General features: G+C 40.2%; 1 protein-coding gene across 2 annotated transcripts in view; it reads left to right on the forward strand.

The window, feature by feature from the left end:
• BTBD8 (BTB domain containing 8) overlaps nt 1-20,503 on the forward strand; it is a 99,799-nt gene that overhangs the window by 35,173 nt on the left and 44,123 nt on the right. For both annotated transcript variants that reach the window (XM_075558397.1, XM_075558389.1), the window contains exons 4-5: nt 4,453-4,570; nt 15,029-15,118. In XM_075558397.1, the coding sequence (XP_075414512.1) occupies nt 4,453-4,570; nt 15,029-15,118 (208 nt within the window). The remainder of the gene's footprint in view (nt 1-4,452; nt 4,571-15,028; nt 15,119-20,503) is intronic.

Raw genomic sequence — 20,503 nt, forward strand, 5'->3', positions numbered from 1 at the left:
TGTATTTCAAAATTTCTCACCCCTCATATCTACCCCTACCTGCCTAATTCTGGTTAGAGTTTTATGTTTTTCCTTCAAACACTTTTATTCTCAATACTTTCATTTATTCAACAGATATTTATTTAGAATCGAGTGTGTGCCGGACACTGTTCTAGATCCTTCGATGACTGAAATGGATTTCTAGTCCTCTGGGAGCTTGCATTCTAGTTCCAGGTATTAGAGAGGGGGCTGGAGACAGAGAGTAAATCATAAACATATTAAAAATTTTAAAGGTGGTAAGCTATAGAAAATACACTACCCTGTGATGGTGACCGTCTACAAGTAGATGCATGAATATAGACCCAGGCTGAACAGGTGTGGGAGGGACAGCAGAAGAATATATGTGGAAGGAATCTGTGTAGGTTTAACAGAGACTATCTGTTTCTGTGTATTTACCTTTGTTACAATATATCCATGAAAGTGCTAGAGCATCCAAACAAACAAACAAACAAACAGAAACCAGCCCACTGCCACCGAGTTGATGGTGACTCTAGGACAGGGTAGAACTGCCTCTCTGTGTTTCCAAGACTGTAACTCTATGAGAGTGTAAATCCTTGTATTTCTCCCATGAAGTGGTTGGTCATTTTGAACTGCTGACCTTGTGGATAGCAACAGGAGGTAAAGTTATGAAAACTTCTTAGACATAACCAAACACCTTTATGAAATGAGTTGCTGAGCCTGGGGGTTCAGAACCATAGTTTCGGGGAACACTGAAGTCAGTTGGTGTCATGGTTATAGTTCACAGTGACAGTATTCCACATCTTTGTGAATGGTAACAGTCTTAAAAGCTTGTGCGTGGCCATCTGAGCTGCAACTATTGGTTGTTCACCATTCAACGGAAAGAAGAATGAAGGAAACTGGAAGACACATGGAAACAATGAATCTAGTGGACTGATGAGCCCTGCAGACATCAGTCTCTATAACCCTGAGACCTGAAGAATTAGATAATACTTGGACGCCACTGCAATTGCTCTAAGAGGGATCACATTAGAAGGTCCTGCCTAGAGTAGGAGAAAATTGTAGAACAAAACTCAAAATCACAAAGGAGTTCAGGCCTCCTGGTTTTAAAGAGACTGGTAAAATTCCTTAGTTAGCCGTTACCTGGGGAACTGAATTCACTCCCCTGTGAATTCATCCAAACCATTGTCCAGTCTATGAGGGGAAAAATAGCACTGGTGAAGTATGCAGACCTTGGAATCAATGATATAAGATCAACGTAGCTTTTATGCAAAAACTAATTTCAAAAGGATATTGAAATATGGAGGAATGGAAACGAACATGGAAGGAGTAGGATAAATAATGGTACATTAAGGGGAAGGCAATGAATGACATGAAACAAAATGTATATGAATTATTGAATATAAAACCGATGATCTTCTCTGTGAGCTTCTAATGAATTCACAGTAAAGAGTTAAAAAATAATAATAACACAACCCCAAATCTGAAATCCATTGCCATCAAGTGAATTCCGACTTAAATGAACCATATTTTATTCACATATAGATGTTAGGCACTGAGCTATCTGTAGAGGTTATATAGAGAAAAGATTAATAATACATGTCCTCCAAGACCTAAATCTAGTGAGGACATTTATAAATAGATTTTTAAAAAATAAACAGATTTCTTAATCCACTAACCAACCTTCTAGCACTACTGTTTCTCTGTTTTTTTCTGTGTCTGAACTATGGGTTGTCCATGGTCCCAGGCCCAGGGGAAAGCATAAGGCACAAATCCATGCTATAATGGTGTGGTCAGTGTGAAACACCTGCCCTGTCCTTGAAGCACATATTTTAGGTGCTTGAAGTACTTTGTTCTGACTCAAGAGTAGAGATACAAGAGCTTCTATCCCCCAACCCTTAGAAATCCTGGTGAATTATAGGGGCTTTCAAGGCAGCCGTGGTAGTTCATTGATAAACTTCTCGTCTTCAATCGAAGAAACCCAGATTGATTCAAAGCCTATGCCCAGCTATCACCGATCTGCCTTTGTAGGCTGGCATGTTGCCAAAAGAAAAGGAAATACAGTACAAAGAAAAGGACTTTGGGAATGCTCGTGATGGGAGTTAGAAATTCATTCATTTGAGGGGTGGGGTGGAGTGGGAATTGGTTGAGAGGGTGATTTGTAAACAAAAGTTTGCAAGAGGTGAGGGAGTTAGCTATTTAAATATCTGGAAAAAAAGTGTTTAAGGAAGAAGAAATAGCAGAGCAAAGATCCTCAGATAGGAACATACATACTGTATTGGAGGATGGGAACATTTCAGTGTAGAAGTAGGAAAACGTGGGCAACGAGGTCAGAGAGCGAATAGGGAGCTAGATGCTGGTGAGCCTGGCAGGCTGTTGTTAAGGACTCTGACCTTTACTCCGAAAAAATGGGGGAGGGGGAGCTGCCAGCCATAGGATAGCTTTGAACTGAAATAGGTCGTGATGTGAATTTCAACTTAAAAAGATGCTACTGAGTGCTTTGTTGAAAGTATATTGTTAAGGGTTTAGAGGGAAAGACAGGAGGTCATTGCAGAAATCAAGGTAATGGATTGGACTAGGGTCTTATCGGTGGAGATGGTCGGATTCCATATCTCTTTTGAAGGTTTGAGCCAATTTTGGTTTATCAGCTTAAAGCATGGTTTAATCTTGAAGCATGTAAATTTGATTATTGGGAATCTATCACCAGTGACTGATCCTCATCAGGTATCCTGACTAGTTTCGGAACTTGAAAACCTCAGGATGGTCGTTTTCTTTTGTTTCATGTATACATCTCACTTGCACGGCCTAATTGTGAATTGTTTGAAGCAGGGATAATGTTTTAAACACTTGCTTTCCATACTTCTCCACATCGTGTCATTACTAAACCCATAGTCAGTCCTCTTTACGTGCCCACTGATTTCATTCTCAGTGAGCGCGTGCACTGTGCTTAGCCACGTGGATATGAAGTAGGTGACAAGAAAGAATTAAGTACTGGAAAAGAATATCTAATTTAATTGTTTAAAATTTTCTAAGTGAGCTGTTCATGAAATGCCTTCATTTTTTGTATATAGCTTTGTTATATTACCTATATTAAAATGTGTCTCTATATTTATTATTCACAGGCTTAATGTTAAAATTTTAACAGTGTTATTGACACATAATTCACAAAGCATGCAATTTAATAGGTTACACATATTTAAAAGAGTTGTGCTGTATTCATCACAATCAATTTTAGAGCATTTCCTTTCTTTTACTCATTATTTTAGCTCCTCATTTCCCCAAGCCTCCCCTGCCATAACCTGAAGAAACTATCAATCCAGTTAATTTCCATACATTTAACTTCATGTAAAAGAAAACATACCAGAAAAACTCAACAACAATAACAGCATAAAATAGAAGGAAAATTCAATCAGAAAGAAACAAAATAATAAAGAGTAGGACAAATTTTAAATGAGTCAAAAGGGAGACTAAATTCGAAGGTGTTAAATGCGAACCTAAGAGCATGTGAATTAGTTCACTCTCCAGTGCACTCCAGCAAGGCCGTTCCCATTCAATGGAGGCTTCGTCCCGGTGGTGACCCACCAAATGGATTTTGGGCTTTCACTGTCATACACAGCCTTCTGCAAACTGGGTGCTCAGATTTAAGCTCTACTTCCGTTCCCTCTGCTAGTCTTACATTTTATTATTTACAGTATTTGAATCATACAGTGATTTTCCATGTGGACTTAACTAATGTCACACTTAAGATGGCTACTTGTCTTAAGACAAACCTTCAAGACCCTAGACTCTTTTTAAGAGCAAGTATCGAGTAGGCTCATGTCCTCAGAACGAGTTGTTCTCAGATTAGGGTTATGATTACGTGTGAGCTCGAAATCTATTCAGATGTGTGTGGTGTGTTTATGTCCCTGGCTCACTTTAGAGACATTATTACTATTTTCTTGGATAACAAGGGGATAATTATACCTATAAGGCAGATGTTAATTCTGTTGATATTATCATTAATTTAGCCAAGGGTGTAGAATTCAAAATATTGTTACAAGGAAAAATATATATGTATATATGACAGCTTTTTAGAATAAAATACATGAATTAGTGACTTGTACACCTTAAAGACTCAAGTGACTAGACACTATTTATACAAATAATGAGGACTGGAGATAGGGCAAAAATTTCAGTAGTGCTCGTTCAATGCGTGCCTACATTTAAAGACTTATCTATATTTAAATATGCAAGTATGAAATATATTTCAAAACAGGAAGCAGAGCTACTTTAACATTTTTGTTTTATTTGAATTTACCATTTAAATATATCAATCATAGCTACACATGCCTACAACAGTTAATTGAGATAATTGTTTGGAAAAAACCTTTTATTAATATCAGGATACAATTTTTTTGTGTTGTTAATATTAAAATGTTTAGTCTCATCTTGTTTTTCTTTTTTTCTCTTTGGAAGATAATTATGACTTGGAACCTGCATCTGAGTTAGGAGAAGATTTATTGAAACTCTATGTGGATCACTGTTGCCCAGATACTGATATTTATGTTGATGGAAAAAGTTTTAAAGCTCACAGGTAAGATGAAATGTAATTGGTTTCATGTCTTGATTGTAATAATAGATTATAGGATGTTGTCTTTACTAGCACAGTGCTTTTCAAGCTCTGATTTCATACAGGACACAGGGGTCCCACAGTTCCACAGTGATGCCTCAGTGGAGCCTCTGACATGAGAAGAGGCTGCCCATTTGCCCGGGCTTTCTGCTGGCAAGCTCACACATGCACTGCACTGCCTCCTTCCCAGAGACGGGCTTCCGCCCAAGCAGATCTTCTGCCTGTATCTCTGCTTTCCACTGGGCACCAACTAAGACTTCCTTTGAAGAAAATGTTCTCTGATGCCTAAAATAGGTTTGAAAACCATTGTCACAGAAGATTTAGCTAAATGCATTTTTTCATTTCACAAATATTATAGAATTGAGAATGACTATTTCTGCATGAATGACTTGTATTTTCTCTGGATGCATTTTGGCACAAATTCTGTGATTCAAAATAGATGATACTCGTGACTAGCATTGATTAGGAATTTTAGTAGTTCAAAGCACTTTAAAAAACAACACGATTATTCTGTTTTTCAATTGGGTTACTTAAACATTCCAGATTTTAAATTGAAGCCTGCTCCCTCTGTTGATTCCAAGTCATGAAAATCTGCTTAAAAGAAGAAGAAGAAAAAAAGAAATACAAGTTATTATCTGCTGGAACTCAGGGGGAGAAGTACAACTGGGCTTCACAACAGATAAAAATCAGGACCAGGAAACTGAGGAAGCCGGATAATTATCTTCCCTCTCTTTCTTTGGGTTTCAGATAGGATAGGGATAAGAAGTTCTTCTCTTATGTACAAACAAACACCTTATGCGATTTGGTTCCTTGGTTTGGAGGCTTAGGGTCATGATTTCATGGGACATCCTGGTAATTGACTAATAAATAGCATGTTTAATGTTCCTCTTCCACCTCCTGGTTCTTAAATACTTACAGGGGGCCACCTCAGGCACAACTGTTGGTCTCTAGTCATTTGAAGCAACAGAGGGAAAAGGAGACTCGGGACAGGAGGACGATGTAGAATGCCAGGCTAAGGGCCTGCGTGAACAGCTGCCTCCTTTGCCGCATGACAGAACTGGATGGGGTCTGGCTACCGTTGCTGAACATTTTGATCAAATTCCATAGAATAATTAATTCTGACCAAAAAGGAGAAAATGCAGAATAAAATTTTATCTACTCAACTATCTGGAGACATTTAGGGTAGATGAACCTCTAAAACAAATTATCGCTCTGAAATAATCTTTAAACCTTAAACCAAAAATATCCCTGAATTCATCTTAAAACCAAACAATAGTTTAGTCTAGCCAGTTAAAAGAGCACTGTGTGGGATCAAAAATCCAAGAGCAATGTGAAAGCTTAGACAGGAACCTGAGGGGCAGTGATTTATGTCAATGGAGGAGAAACAACCCAGAAAAGGGGGTGGAGAATGGCTGCACACCTGGACAGTCAAGCTCAGTAAATGGTACACGTAGAAACTTAGAAACTGTTGAATTGGTGCATGTTTTGCTATGTATATTTTGAACAACAATAAAAGAGGTAGAACTTTAAAAAAAAGTTATTTGGATACTCTGGAAAAGAAGAATTAGACTGTTAGCAATGGCAAAGAGCAGCTCCATCATCGCGGTTCAAGAGAACACAGCCTTTCATGAAATTAGCAGTGGTTTAGATAAAGGAACCTAGTACTCGACTCTTCTTGTTTGTGCTCTCAAAGATCATACTGGTTTTGCCAGCTAATTGGCTGCAGTACATTGCTCATTTCAAACAAGACTATTTACTGTTTTCAATATGAACTATACATGTTTTTCTCTGGGAGTATATATATATATTTACACCAGTATAATTTTCTAACTCCTGTGAAATCTCTACTAGTATAGTAAAATATCAGAATGTTTTCAATAGCAAGATCATACATAGTGTGTGTGCGTGCGTGCGTGTGTGCTGTTACTGTTTTTCCTCCCCTCTCTCTTCTTTTTCATTTTCCCCTTATCATTACTCTCACAGTTTCATCTTAAAACTTAATTTCATTTCATTTTGTGTCCATAGTTTGCTGTAAGCCATGTGGGCAGCCCACCAGAGTTCTACTTAAAGAGCCCGTGCCTACTGCTTATCATACAAGGAAGGCAAGGCTTTGTGATCATTTGATGTATTTCCTCAGTGTCTGTATTTGGCCTGTGTACTTCTTGACCATGAGCTAGCCTGGCTATGTTTTAGGGGCTGGGTGTGGAATATAGAACATTAAATTTGTATTCTTGTTCACATTTATGGTTGAGTCTGTTCACATATTAATAAAAAAGGAATTTGTATGAATCAGAATGTTGATTTCATGAGGGTAAATTTCAAGATTTGACCTTATGTGAGTTACAGTGGCAAATTCTCAATCCCGAGGTGCCGTCCAAGTCCATACTCCAGCATCTCTCTGTTTGGTACATACTGATTTCATTTTTCATGCCAGAAAATGTAAATATATCAGTAGTTCAGAAAACACACATTCATGTGCCTAATGCCTAACATCAGAAATCTCTAAATTATAGAACTTCTTTTAAAAATTCTTGTTTAAGAATCTTATTCTAGGAATTAATGATGTCACTCTTTCCTAGAAGTGTGGCTAAAATCCATTGGTGACACTGCTACTTTAATTTTTAACTTTTATGTAATTATATATTGATCGATACAGGCACTTATAGTGGACATGGATTATGATCCAAATTACATTCGATTTAGGTCTCCAACTTAAAAACCATTTAATTTTTTTAGTTTAATGTGCTCAAACTGGTATGGAAACAAGGTACCCCTCTTCTAAAAAACTGAGCTAATATCTTTCCTCATAGGATTGAAATGAGAACTTTTAAAAATGTATTTTTAAGGGTCTGGGCAAATAGTAGGTATTCTAAGATAACCCCTTTTTCATTACCACATTTGATCAATATTTCTAAGCTTTTGGAAAGGATACCAAAATGGAATGAAAACACTTCTTTCTCTAAACTCTACCACTAAACCACTTTGTAAATAGGCAAATGTGGCAGTTACACAATCTCCTGTCAACTTGCGAAGGGGTGGAGTCTAGCCTGTCAATCAGGTGGAAGCTTGATGATATCATTTGTGAGGCACAAATGGAGATAATAGCTCACTGGAGGCCAGATATATGCTCACTCCCTGAGAGACATTCCTATTGACAAGCCACTTGGAACAACGCTGATAGAGCCAGTGCCCTGGAGCTGGAGGAGCCACGTGGAGACCCATGCCAACTTAGAGATGCTTCCACCACCACTGGATCCACAAGACTTTGTACCCACTGACCTGTGATCTTCCTGCATTTGCCATCATTGCATGGCTATGTGAGTCTAAAGAGGAATTTATGGACTAATATTGGCATAGGGAGTAATATTAGACTTATGGACTTGATCCAGACTGGACTGGGATGTTTTCTTAATGTACAATGCTCTTTGATATAAAGTTATTTCTTAAACACATATAAATGTCTATGAATTTGTTTCTCTAGTCAACCCGGAATAACGCCTTACAGTACCTTGGGAGTGGGGTACTAGAGAAACAAATCATAAAGATGGAGAGTAGATGCTTGTTTGACCTCTGCCTCATGGTAGTTTTTCTTCTTTGTGTAGCCAGAGGTCCGATAAGGCCATGCAGTTTATCATGTTGTTTTCTGGAAAGAATATGGGAAGTTAAAGTTTTGATTATTTTGTTTGGTTGTTGGTTTGGTTATTCCTGTTTGAAATGGTGAAAATGAATGTTGTTAATATATTTTTTGAGCTCAGGGATCGAAGTCACTGAGTTTTTCGGAAACTATGCTGCTTAGTGAAAATGTCTGACAGAAGATCAAAATGCCTGGCAGAAGGACCTGGTTTAATGCAGTCAGAGGCTTACGGCAATATTTTGTATCAATGGAATAATTTAGAAAGGATTAAGATAAGTTAGATAAGGATGAGACTTTACTTTTAAGAATTGAGTTTAGGCTCTAGTTTTACTGTGTTTATACTGATTTTGTCTGCTGATTTTTATTGATATCATAGTTGATAGAAATGACTATTGGGAAGTATGAAATTAGAGAGCTTGTAAACTTTGCCTTCAGTCATTACAATTCGAATCATTAAATGGTTTCTGGACATGCCTGCAAAAAAGGCTTTGAAAAGATAAGCCCCACCCAGTGTCTTGAGTGCTCAGGACATTCAAAGATGAAGACACTTGCCTAGGGGCTGTTAACAGATTGCAGGTGGTGGGGAGGGGGGTACTGAAAGGGGAGAGGAACTGTTTGGCTTTTTGAATTTGAACTAGTGGTTTGTGCCCAAAGCTAAAAAGAAAATTTGGAGCACTTAAAAAACTCCACTTGAGGATTGAACAATAAAGTGATCCTGTGGGAAGGTTAAAATGCTCGCTAGGTGACCACCTGGATCCACTTGTTGAGTGGAAGTAAGAGAAATGCATCAGTAAAGAGACAGGTTGAGTTTAGCCACTGACACCCATGGACCTGGTTCTTAGGGACTAGAGAAGAAGACGAGTGGGTTGACTGGTCTGAAATTCATGACCAAGCCCAAGGGATCAAGGGCTGTTGAGAATTTGTGACGCTGCTCATGGTCTAAAGGTGAGGCGACCAATGGGTACCTTGGTAAGGCTAATGAGGCAGCCCACATTGATTTGACTAGAACCCAACCAGATGAAGAGAAGATTTTTGAGCCTGTGAACAGGTGCCTATTGCCGTTGACTTTATGGCCTGTACTGATTTGACTTTGCTTATGGATACAGACCTCACAACGTTCCACCTGGAAAGATTTTTCACATTAAAGAGTATGATTGTCTCCTCAGGGCCCTGGGTTGATGTAAGTAGGCAATATAGAAATCAGTTACCCAACATTGGGCAGATAAAGGCATGAAGTGGCTGCTTACAAACCTTCAGAGGTGGGGAATATAGTCATAGGATTAAGGTGTAGGTGCTCATTAAACTGCAATTGTTAGGCATAGAATATTTTGTTTTGTTCACTTACAGATACTATGTTTAAATGAGGCTGGCACATATTGAATTGTATGCTTTTTAGTTTTATCCTGTTAGGTACAAATTGGCTTTATTATTGTTTTGTTAAAAATTATGTATTGCTAAAGAGTTGTCTATGAGTATCAAGTTGACAAGGGGTGGTCTGTGGCAGTTACACTATTTCCTGTCAACTTGCAAAGGGGTGGAGTCTAGCCTGTCAATCAGGTCACAGCTTGATGACCCCATTTGGGAGGCACAAATGGAGATAATAGCTCCCTGGAGGCCAGATACATGCTCACTCTCTGTGAGACATTCCGGTTGACAAGTCACTTGGAGCTATGCTGATAGAGCCAGTGCCCCGGAGCTGGAGGAGCCATATGGAGACCCACGCCAGCTTTGAGATCCACAAGACTATCTATCTACCCATTGGCCTGTGATCTTCCAGCATTCAGTGTCATTGCATGGCTGCATGAGGCTAAAGAGGAATTTATGGATTGGTATCAACATATGGGGTAATATTGGACTTATGGACTTGATCTGGACTGGGCTGGAATGTTTTCTTAATGTGTAATTGTTCTTTTATATAAAGTGCTCTCTTACATATGAGTGTCTATGAATTTGTTTCTCTAGTCAACCCAGACTAACACACAAACTTACTTGGTTTTTATTTTTTTTTCTTTTATAAGATGAGAGAATTGGAATAGCGAAATGCTACATATTTACTCGGCTGCCCTGAAAAATTACATATGCATTCTGACCGTCAGCCCTGCAATTACTGCGTGGACTGAAATCTGTCTTTGTGAATGGGAATTGAAGGAAAATGGTCACTGCCTCATTTATTTGCCTGTGTGGGGTTTGTCTGTTTGTTTCTGGCCATTTCACATAGATTTTTTTTACATGCACAATTCAATGACTTTATTATACATGCATCCTGTTCTACAAACATCTTTACATCCTTTTCCAAATTTCCCCATCACTCTTAGCAGAACCTAGGTGCTTCCTAAGCAGTGAGTGTTTCATCTCCTCCCCACCCTCTTGGTAAACTCACAGTCATTCAATTCATGCCAGCTCACAGTGACCCTATAGGACAGGGCAGAACTACCCCTGAGTTTCTGAGACGACAACTCTTTTTTTGTTTAAATCATGTTATTGGGGGCTCGTACAACTCTTATCACAATCCATACACACATCCATTGTGTCAAGCACACTTGTACACTGCTGCGATCATCATTCTCAAAACATTTGCTCTCCACTTGAGCCCCTGGTATCAGCTCCTCATTTTTTCCCTCCCTCCCTGCTCCCCACCCAAGAACCCTGGATAATTTATAAATTATTATTATTTTGTCATATCTTACACTACCCGACATGAGATGAAAACTCTTTACAGGAGTAGAAAGCTCTGTCTTTCTACTTCAGAGCCACGGGTGATTTTAAACTGCTGACCTTGCAGTTAGCGGCCTAACACACAACCCCGGCAGCCACTGATAAACCCTGTTTTCTATCTACTTACTTATTCCAGACAGTTCGTATAAAGGGCTCGTACAGTATGTGTCCCTTTGACTTATTTCACGCAGCCTAATGCTTTCAAGGTGTGTTCGTGTTTTAGTATGTACTTCATTGCTCTTTAGAGTGATACTGGCATTTTGCGTGTGTACCAAATCTGCTACATTTGAAGATAATTTATTTGTTGAACTTCTGCCTTTCATAATTAGAATACCTCTGTGATAAGTCCCTAATATTGTGCCATTAGGCACTCGTTCATTAGGTTAAAGCTTCCTTGCATCTCTCTTTTAAAATGTAGGTTTCTCAAAATATTTAGTAAATTAGCAATGAGTCAGGAGACCAGTGTTCTAGTCTGGGCCATGCCACTAATGAACTATATGCTCTTGGGTACACCAGCTGAAAGCTTTTTTAGATGCTGCAATGAGCTGAGTAATTAAGAAGCCAATCTTTCTAGGTTTAGATCCTATCCCACCACTTTGTTGTTCGGAAGTGACTTAATCTCTCCAAGTAATGATTTCTGTATCTGTCAAAGGAATACTAAGCATTGCTTCTTGGCCTTTGGCTTAGGTTGAATGTACATGGAGTAATAAGACTATGCCACTAGATCGGGAGAAAGACTACCGTAAAGTGCTGGTCTCAGAAACCTGCCAAGGCACTTCTGTGCTCTCCACTGTGGTCTCTGGGAGTTGGAATTGCCTTGATGGCAGGGAGGTTATTGTTTTCAGATGCCACAAGATAAGGAAGCTTTTGGCACGTTGGGTTAGCAGTTCAAGCCCACCAGCCACTCCTCAGAAGAAAGATAGGACTATCTCCTCCCATAAAGGGTTACAGCCTCAGAAACCCCATGTTAATGAGAATCCACCTGAAGGCAGTGGGTTTGGTTCAGGTTTGGGTTTTATGGCAGGAGATGACTGTGAGAATTGGATCAGATAATGCACCTAAAACACTGACCAAAATGGCTGCTGCATTGTAAACTCTTAATAAATACTAGTTACCATAAGTGTGTACTTTAAGAGGCACAGTGTTGCCTATGCTGTATTTGCCATCGCAGATGCCTATGAACTTGGGCCCAGATCTGGTCGCAGGCCTGTTTTTGTATGGCTTTCAAGCTAGGATTTTGCATTTTAAATGGATTTTGCATTTAAAAAACAACAGCACAAACAACCTAACAAAGACGACTGCAGTGAGGACTGGCCAAACCTAAAATATCTCCTATCTGGCTTGTAATAGAAGTTTGTCAATGCTGTTCATAAGGCTGTCAGGAAGATTATATGAATGATTCTCATAAAGCTTCAAATTGCCATCTAATAAAAGTATGTCCTATCCTATTTGTGTTAAAATGGTCAGTCCTGTGTGCGTGCGAGTCTTAAAGTAATGACACAGTAGATGTGGGGACAACACAGGGAACAGAGTGGAATTCCTCACTCCACAGACTTTGGTGGGAGGTTGCAATGGGGAGCTAAGCAAAAGGCGTTGGGTGTCAGAAAGGAAGGGCAGGAGGGAAACCCGGTGTAGAAGATTTTGTACCTGAGCCCGGCTTAACCTGCTCCCTGGAGTCTCTTTAGTGCATGCTGACACAAGGCCAGCGGGCTACTCTCTAGTAGGCTTAGCCATTTCTGTTCCCACTGAAATTGGGCTTGTGCCTCCCAAAAGTCACTTAGGTGTAGTATAAAGCCGTTTGTGCTATTTGGATTTTTTATTTTAGTGATAGAAATGAATGAAATGGCATAAAGGCAGTGATGCCTGAAGTACAGAAAGCAAGAGTTATTGTTCCAGTGGAAACCAAGGTGACTGGGTGGAATGATCAAATAAAGGAGAGGTGCTTTAAAAAATGGATTTTGAATTCATTATGAATGAAACAATATAAAAGCAATAAAAAATCTAGTCGTTTATGCTCAGATTACTTCATAAAAGCATTTGAATTCTTTTTAACTTTAAAGAAATTTGAGCAGAAATCATAGATGGTATATATGGGTAGAGTTTGTGCAGGAAAGAGGTTCCATCAGTAAACCTATATTTTAAAAAGAATTTAGAAGGAAGGCACATTTTTAACCTTACAGTAAAATGATGATTTATCCAAAACATCTTTATATTCTCTCCTGGGGTGTTTTCTGTTTTGTTTCTTGTCATCTTTAATTAACCAAACAGCTACCAGTCCCCACTGTGGCGGATAGTAGGGCGTCAACTGCACTTCACAGTTCAACATGGAAAGGACTAGCCCTGTGAGATCTGTTCTCACTCTCAAGAGAAAACCAACTTTCCTTTTCAGACTTATGGTTCCTAAAATACTTGCAAAACCGTGGAATGAGGTGCACTGACAACTCCAACAGTTACAGTCACCATTCAGTTATGAGAAACTAAAATGGGGATTTTTTTTTTTATTCAGAGCAAGAATACTTAAAAAAATTAGTCCAAGTGAAAAATTCCCTCTCAAGAGCTTCTCTCAGTAATCCAGGCCATTATCCAGCCTGGAGTAGTGTGAATCTAGTTCAGCTAGCACCAGCAAGTGTTGAATAGCCGTGCTCGAAAGCCACAGCAAGGGGGAATTAGGGCAACTTAGCCAGAGCAGCACTGTCAGCTGTGATTAAATCTAATCAAAAGGTGTAAATGGTTTTTGGCATGCTGTAAAATGAAGAAGTTGGCAAAGATGTTTAGTGCGCTCTGCTTTTTTACAGCATTGTTTTTCGATCTAAGGCATGGTACCTAATTAAACATCAAGTGTTTTCTACAAGCCATGCAGTGAAATTTGCATGCTCTCATACACTTACTTCTCATCGGTTTCTATTAAGTCACTTTTGAATCATGGTGAGCCATGTGTGTCAGAGTGGACTGTGCCCATCAGGTTTTCAGTGGCTGGATTTCTGAGGTCATTTGCCAGGCTTTTGTTCCTGGAACCTCTGGGTAGACTTGTACCTCCAACCTTTTGGTTACCAGCTAAATAACAAATAAATAAAGCAGCCTCCTTTTCTAAATTCTGGAGGAATTCAGTTCTCATATTACCATCTCCTCTATAGCTTCACCCTGTCTTATTATCTGTAGAGCACTACATTAAATTATTGATCTAGCTCCTATCTATTTACTTTGTTATCTCTTCTCTTGCCTCTCTTCCAGCACCCCTCCCCCCCCTCAACTAGGATATAACATTGCGCTGTGTATCTCATTTATTGCTGTGTTCTCAGCACTTAGAATAGTGTCTGACACAGAATAGAAGTTAGCGGTCAACCGTTGAATGACAGAATGAATGAATGTACATTTATCTCAGGAGGCAGAATAAAAATGCAAAAGAAACTATATTTCCCGGCGGGGGGCGGGGGGGAAACTATATTTCCCGTCATTTTTTTTTTCTCATCCTAAGGAAACTGTGGATTAAGCTTTGGGCTTCTAACCACAGGTTGGTGCTTTGGTGCTTCAAACCCACCAGTAGCTCCACATGAAAAAGACGAGGCTGTCAGTTCCACAATGGTTTACAGTCTTAGAAACGTTGAGGGGCAGTTCTGCTCTCTCCTAGTGGATCGCCAAGCATCGAAATCCACTGCTGGCAGTGAGTGAGCGAGTTTAGTTAGGGAGAGTGCTGACTAGGTCAGGGCTTTTTGAGGCTTAGTCTCTTTTTTATGGATATCCCCTCAAGATGTTAAGTAACATCTTTGGGTCTTTATTTAAGTGGTTTATTGCTCTCTTGGTCATGAAGTTACTCTCAATTGTTATTATTAAAAAGTCTTTATGAGAAGAAACTAGAAAGATTAAAAAGGGTATGGTAGTTCATGTTTTAATTGAACAATGAAATGCTTAAGTATAAATAGCCTTATTATAATAAACCTATCACTGCACTCAAATGAGAAAGGATTATCATGATGTTGTAAAGGGTAAAGATGAATGGTTTCACTTAGAAATAGCATTGTGGCTGGTACATAAATGTTTACCTGTGTTCTTTTTTCCCTCCCCCTCCCTCTAAGGGCCATTTTAAGTGCCAGATCGAGTTATTTCGCTGCGATGCTGAGTGGCTGCTGGGCTGAAAGCTCCCAGGAGCACATTGCTCTTCAAGGGTAAGCATGGTTTGTACAAGACTGCCTGACTGCAAATGATGGGAATTCGTATTGCATTTAAAGCACTGTGTATTAATCTGATTCCCTATATGCTCGTTGAAATGTGTCTCGTGTAGTAGAGTTCAACAAAGTACATTTGCTGAAAATAAGAGGTAGTAGAGGTAGTCTCGGACTCTGTAGGACTTCAGTGCCAGGCGAGGCATGCAGATGGAGTCATGGGTAAAAACAACCAGAAAGCTGCATATTGGTGAAAACTACAGATTACACCTTTCCCTTCTGAGGACTTTAAAATATCTGCTGGTGTAGGAAGGGCAATGCCAGCCGGGTCAGAGACTAAGTCTGAGAGTGCCAATTCTAGGGGCAATCATTTTTGTTTCATTTAGAATTAATGTAGAAAATGTGTCCAAGGACTGTGCCCTTGATACATTGTAGACATCTTTTCAAGAACCATCAACTCTCACAGAACTGGATTTGATAAAAACTTAAATGGATGGTGACATAACACTAGTTTGGCTTAGAAAGTAACATTTTGGCATTTATTAGTAATCCACTGACTTCGTAGGGAAACAAAGGTTAAAGAAGAGTATGATTTTAAGACTGCTGTAGTACTTACAGAGAGCACATGACTTCTTTACTTTCTGAAAGAAATCAGAACTGTCCTTGTAGGGTTAGTGATGTCCCCAACACTTGGTCCTGGTTACGTATATCATTATTCCTCTCACCCAGTAGACTCTACCTTCAGTACTAAGGAGGGGTCAATGCAACACTATGTTTTCTAGGCTTGATGCACATTCACCAGGCCCTTTGATTTTTAGAATCAATCTTTGAGATTGGGAACGTGTCTCCACGCGTTGTAGATGAAGAAACTCAAGGTCAGAGAAGAGAGCCATCTGGTAAATAAGTGTTTTGCTGAAAATCAACCCCATGTGCGGTTGTCTTTGTTAGTCAGTCCTGACTCATAGGGACTCTGCAGCAGCAGGAGACACTGCCGGCTCCTTCGCCATTCACATGACTGTTATTCTTGAGCCTGTTGTTGCAGCTGATGTGTTTGTTAAGGAAAAAGCTATGTTTGTCAATTCCTGATTCGCTATTCTACCACAGCCTCTGAGGAAAGCATTAAGTTTCCTCTTGGATACGTGTTCTGGAGCTATCTCAGATTGCTCTGTTCAAACTTATTTGGCCTACCACCTCCTTTGAAAAAAATAGTACTTCTTGCCGATTGTTCTAGAACCCCCTCCCCCCAGGGCATGTAGCTCCCACTTTGGAAAATGCTGATTTAAATGAATGACTATGATTGAAAGTTCCTGGTGGGTACATTTGGAAACATGTGGTGTGGGACTGGTTTCTAAGGGCAGGTCATTTGGAAGTCACCCTTCAACTGGAGCTGAACTCTCTCCATCTCGTTTATATTGTTCAGGATGACCTATACGTTTAGCTACTAGGTAACTCTTTCCCCATCCTTCTTAATTAACACACAAACTAATCAAATTAAATATTAAAACACCCACCTGTTAAAAATGAGGTCTATTTACATATAACCTCCTCTCTGGGGGACGGATAACAGAAAAGTGGGTGAAGGGAGACATCGGACAGTAAAAGATATTACAAAATAATAATAATTTATAAATTATCAAGGGTTCATGAGGGAGGAGGGAGGGGAAAATGAGGAGCTGATATCAAGGGCTCAAGTACAAAGCAAATGTTTTGAGAATAGTGATGGCAAACAATGTGCAAATGTGCCCGTCACAATGGATGTATGTATGGATTGTGGTAAGTGTTGTACGAGCCCCCAATAAATTATTTGTAAAATGAGATCTATTTATTAGTGACATCAGCTGCTGATCTACTTCACCTATAGGTCTCCATCTTTGATTTATGGTGGAGGTGGCTGGTATAGAAAAATATCTCCTCTTATAATATGATTTTGCCACTGGTCGATTTGACTGACTTGTCTAATCCTAACCCATTGCCATCAAGTCAGAGGGAACTCAAGTATAAGGAACCAAATTAGCTTCAAAGTTTTCATCCACGTGAGCAAGTAGCCTGTACATGGTGTAGTACCAGCCAGCCCTCTTACGGTGTTTTCCTTCACTCTGCTGTCATAAGCAAAACTCTGCTCCTTAATGGTCCCTCAACCGAGAGTCATCATATCGGTGTGGGGACTCACTGTCAGTGCTAATGAGAAATTCGCACACACTTCTTGTCAACTCAACTCCTTTATCTGTTTGTTAAAGTAAGGTTTTATAAGTGATTCTAACTTATAAAAACAAAAAGCAAATCCATTGGCATTGAATCGACCCCAATACTAAAAGACAGTAGAATTGCCCATCTCCCCCCATAGGATTTCAGAGGCTGCGAATCTTCACGGGAGCAGCTTTGTCTTCCTCACCTTTCCTACCTGTGGTTGATACACCGCTGCCTGACCCACAGGACCAGCAGGGCTCCTCAATAAATAGTATGGAAAAGTAAATGCTACATTTACATGTGAGGAGCCCTAGTAGTGTAGTGGGTTACACATTGGGCTGCTAACAGCAAGGTCAGTAGTTCAAACCCCTGACTACCTAGCAGACGAGTTTCTGCTCCCATAAAGACTTTAGTCTCAGAAACCTACAGAGACAGTTCAATTCTTTTGTACGTACAGGGTTACTGTGTGTCAGAATGGACTGGCTGTCAGTAAAGTTGAGGGTTTGGGGGATTGTCATGTATCCTCAACGTGGTGGCAGTGTTGGTGGCACATCATATGACTACTGGAAGGGATTTTTCAAAGTAAAATTTGTAAAGGGATTTGAGAAATTTGATTTTTTTAAAATATCACGTATTTGGGATTTTTTTGCAACAAAATAATCTGCAAAACAGATTCCATTTTCCCATAAACTTATATTACAAACCTCCTTGTTTCCGTGGGCTGCGCTGCAATAGAAAAAGTGTAGCTTGTGGTGTCCTTGTACCAGTTGTCCAGAGCCAAGTACAGTGGTGGTGGGTGCATGATATGTAGTACTCATTACAATTTGTCATTGACTTCTTTCCCGAAATTTGATTGTTGTTATTTTCTAGCAAGAAAGAGGAGTGAGTGAGGGCCATTCTTTTTTGCATTGTTATGTTGTTGTTTTTTTAATCATTTTATCGGGGGCCCATACAACTCTTGTCACAATCCATGCATACATTATGTCAAGCACATTTGTACACTCATTGCCCTCATCCTCAAAATATTTGCTCTCCACTTAAGTCCTTGGTATCAGCTCCTCATTTTTTACCCCTCCCTCCTCGCTCCCCCTCCCTCATGAACCCTTGATAATTTATAAATTATTTTTATTTTGTCATGCCTTACACTGTCCAACATCTCTCTTCACCCATTTTTCTGTTGTCCGTCCCCCAGAGAGGAGGTTATATGTAGATTCTTATAATCGGTTCCCCCTTTCTACCCCACCTTCCCTCCACCCTCCAGTATCACCACTCTCACCACTGGTCTTGAAGGGATCATCTATCCTGGATTCCCTGTGTTTCCAGTTACCATCTGTACCAGTGTACATCCTCTGGTCTAGTCGGATTTGTAAGGTAGAATTGAGAACATGATAGTTGTAGAGAGGAAGCATTACGAATTAGAGGAAAGTTGTATGTTTCATTGTTGCTACATTGAATGCTGACTGGCTCATCTCCTCCCTGAGGCCCTTCTGTAAGGGGGTGTCCTGTTACCTACAGATGGGCTTTGGGTCCCCACCCTGCACTCCCCCTCATTCACAATGATATGATTTTTTGTTGTTGTTCTTTGATGCCTGATACCTGATCCCAACAACACCTTATGATCACACAGGCCGGTGTGCTTCTTCCATGTGGGCTTTGTTGCTTCTGAGCCAGATGGCCACTTGTTTATCTTCAAGCCTTTAAGGCCCCCGATGCTATATCTGTTTATTGCTGGGCACCATCAACTTTCTTCACCACATTTGCTTAGGCACACATTTGTCTTCAGCGATTGTGTCAGGAAGGTGTGCATCATGGAACGCCAATTTAATAGAACAAAGTGTTCTTGCATTGAGTAAGTACTTGAGTGGAGGTCCAATGTCAATCTGCTGCCTTAATATGTGCACATAGATCTATTTACCTACTATCCTATATAAATATATTTACATATGTACATGCCTGTATTTAGACCTCCATAAATGCCCTTTGTCTCCTAGTTCTTTCTTCTATTTCCTTTTACTTTCCTCTTGTCCCACTATCATGCTCAGCCTTCATTTGGGTTTCAGTAATTTCTCTCGGTTACTTTGCCCTTGCTAAATCCCTACCAGGCCTCTCATACCCTCCTTCCCACTCATTTTGAATCACTTGTTGCTCCCTTGTCTCTGGGTTGTTCAACATCCCTTCATTTCCCCCACCTCCCCCTCTCCCATGTCCCCCTGGAACCATCGGTCCCGTTGTTTTCTCCTCCAGACTGTTCATCCAGCCTATCTTATCTAGATAGGCCTTGAGAGATAATAATATGCACAAAAAACAAGGCCTAACAAGACAAAGCAACAAAAGAGAACCCAATGACCACAACAAAGAAAACCAATGATCAAAAACTTAATTAAAATAAATTTTTGAAAAAGAGAAAAAAAGAAAAACCTGTAAATAGATCAAGGTCTGTTCTTTGACCTCTAGGAGTGTCCTCCAGTTGAGTCTGATGGGGTGCCACGCTCTGGCCCAAAGTTTATTCTTTGCACTCCCTAGGGAGCTCCCTGCTCTGCAACGCCCTTACCCCTCGCTACTCTGCTGCAAGCCCTTAGTGTTTTGCTTCAGTGTGGTGGGGTCAGACCGGGCCAATCCAGACCCTGAGTCTCCAGTGTTGTCCCCGTAGGGCCAGGGGCCAGCGAGGGGTTTCATGTCTCATAGTGGGATCAGCCATATGGTCCACTCGGTGCATTGGCTGTTCAGAGTGGGGATATCATCCTCCAGGCCTGGTGGGCCAGGATGTGCCCCACTCTCTCTTCCTCCTCATTCATTTTCTCCCCTGTGCTCTGATCAGACATGTTCCTCTCCCCTAGCGGCAGCTTCAGTGTTGTGCTCTAAAGTGAGTTATTCTGGGGAGAGGGGCAGTTGTGAGTGAGGCCATTCTCAATCCTAGTACAGTAATGCCAGTGTTGTCTGATCAGCAGCTTCCTTTGAAATTTCACAGCTGTTTTTTCATGGCTGGACTTTTCTATGAATAGATAAGAGGGCAATCTTGTTTTCTGTTCCAGAAAAGAGCCACAGTGTTTTTAATGAGTCAGCAACCTAAAGGTATAATGCACATGGTATTTTTTCAAGAGAGACAGTCTTCGTAAATTAAGATGGGGTGATGGAGCCCCATAGTCCCCGCTCCACCCATGCCCCAGGGTTGGGAAGTGGAAAGGCGTGGCTGCAGGGAAG

This window comes from Tenrec ecaudatus, chromosome 1 (genome assembly GCF_050624435.1).
Source record: "Tenrec ecaudatus isolate mTenEca1 chromosome 1, mTenEca1.hap1, whole genome shotgun sequence".
NCBI classification, from domain to species: domain Eukaryota; kingdom Metazoa; phylum Chordata; class Mammalia; order Afrosoricida; family Tenrecidae; genus Tenrec; species Tenrec ecaudatus.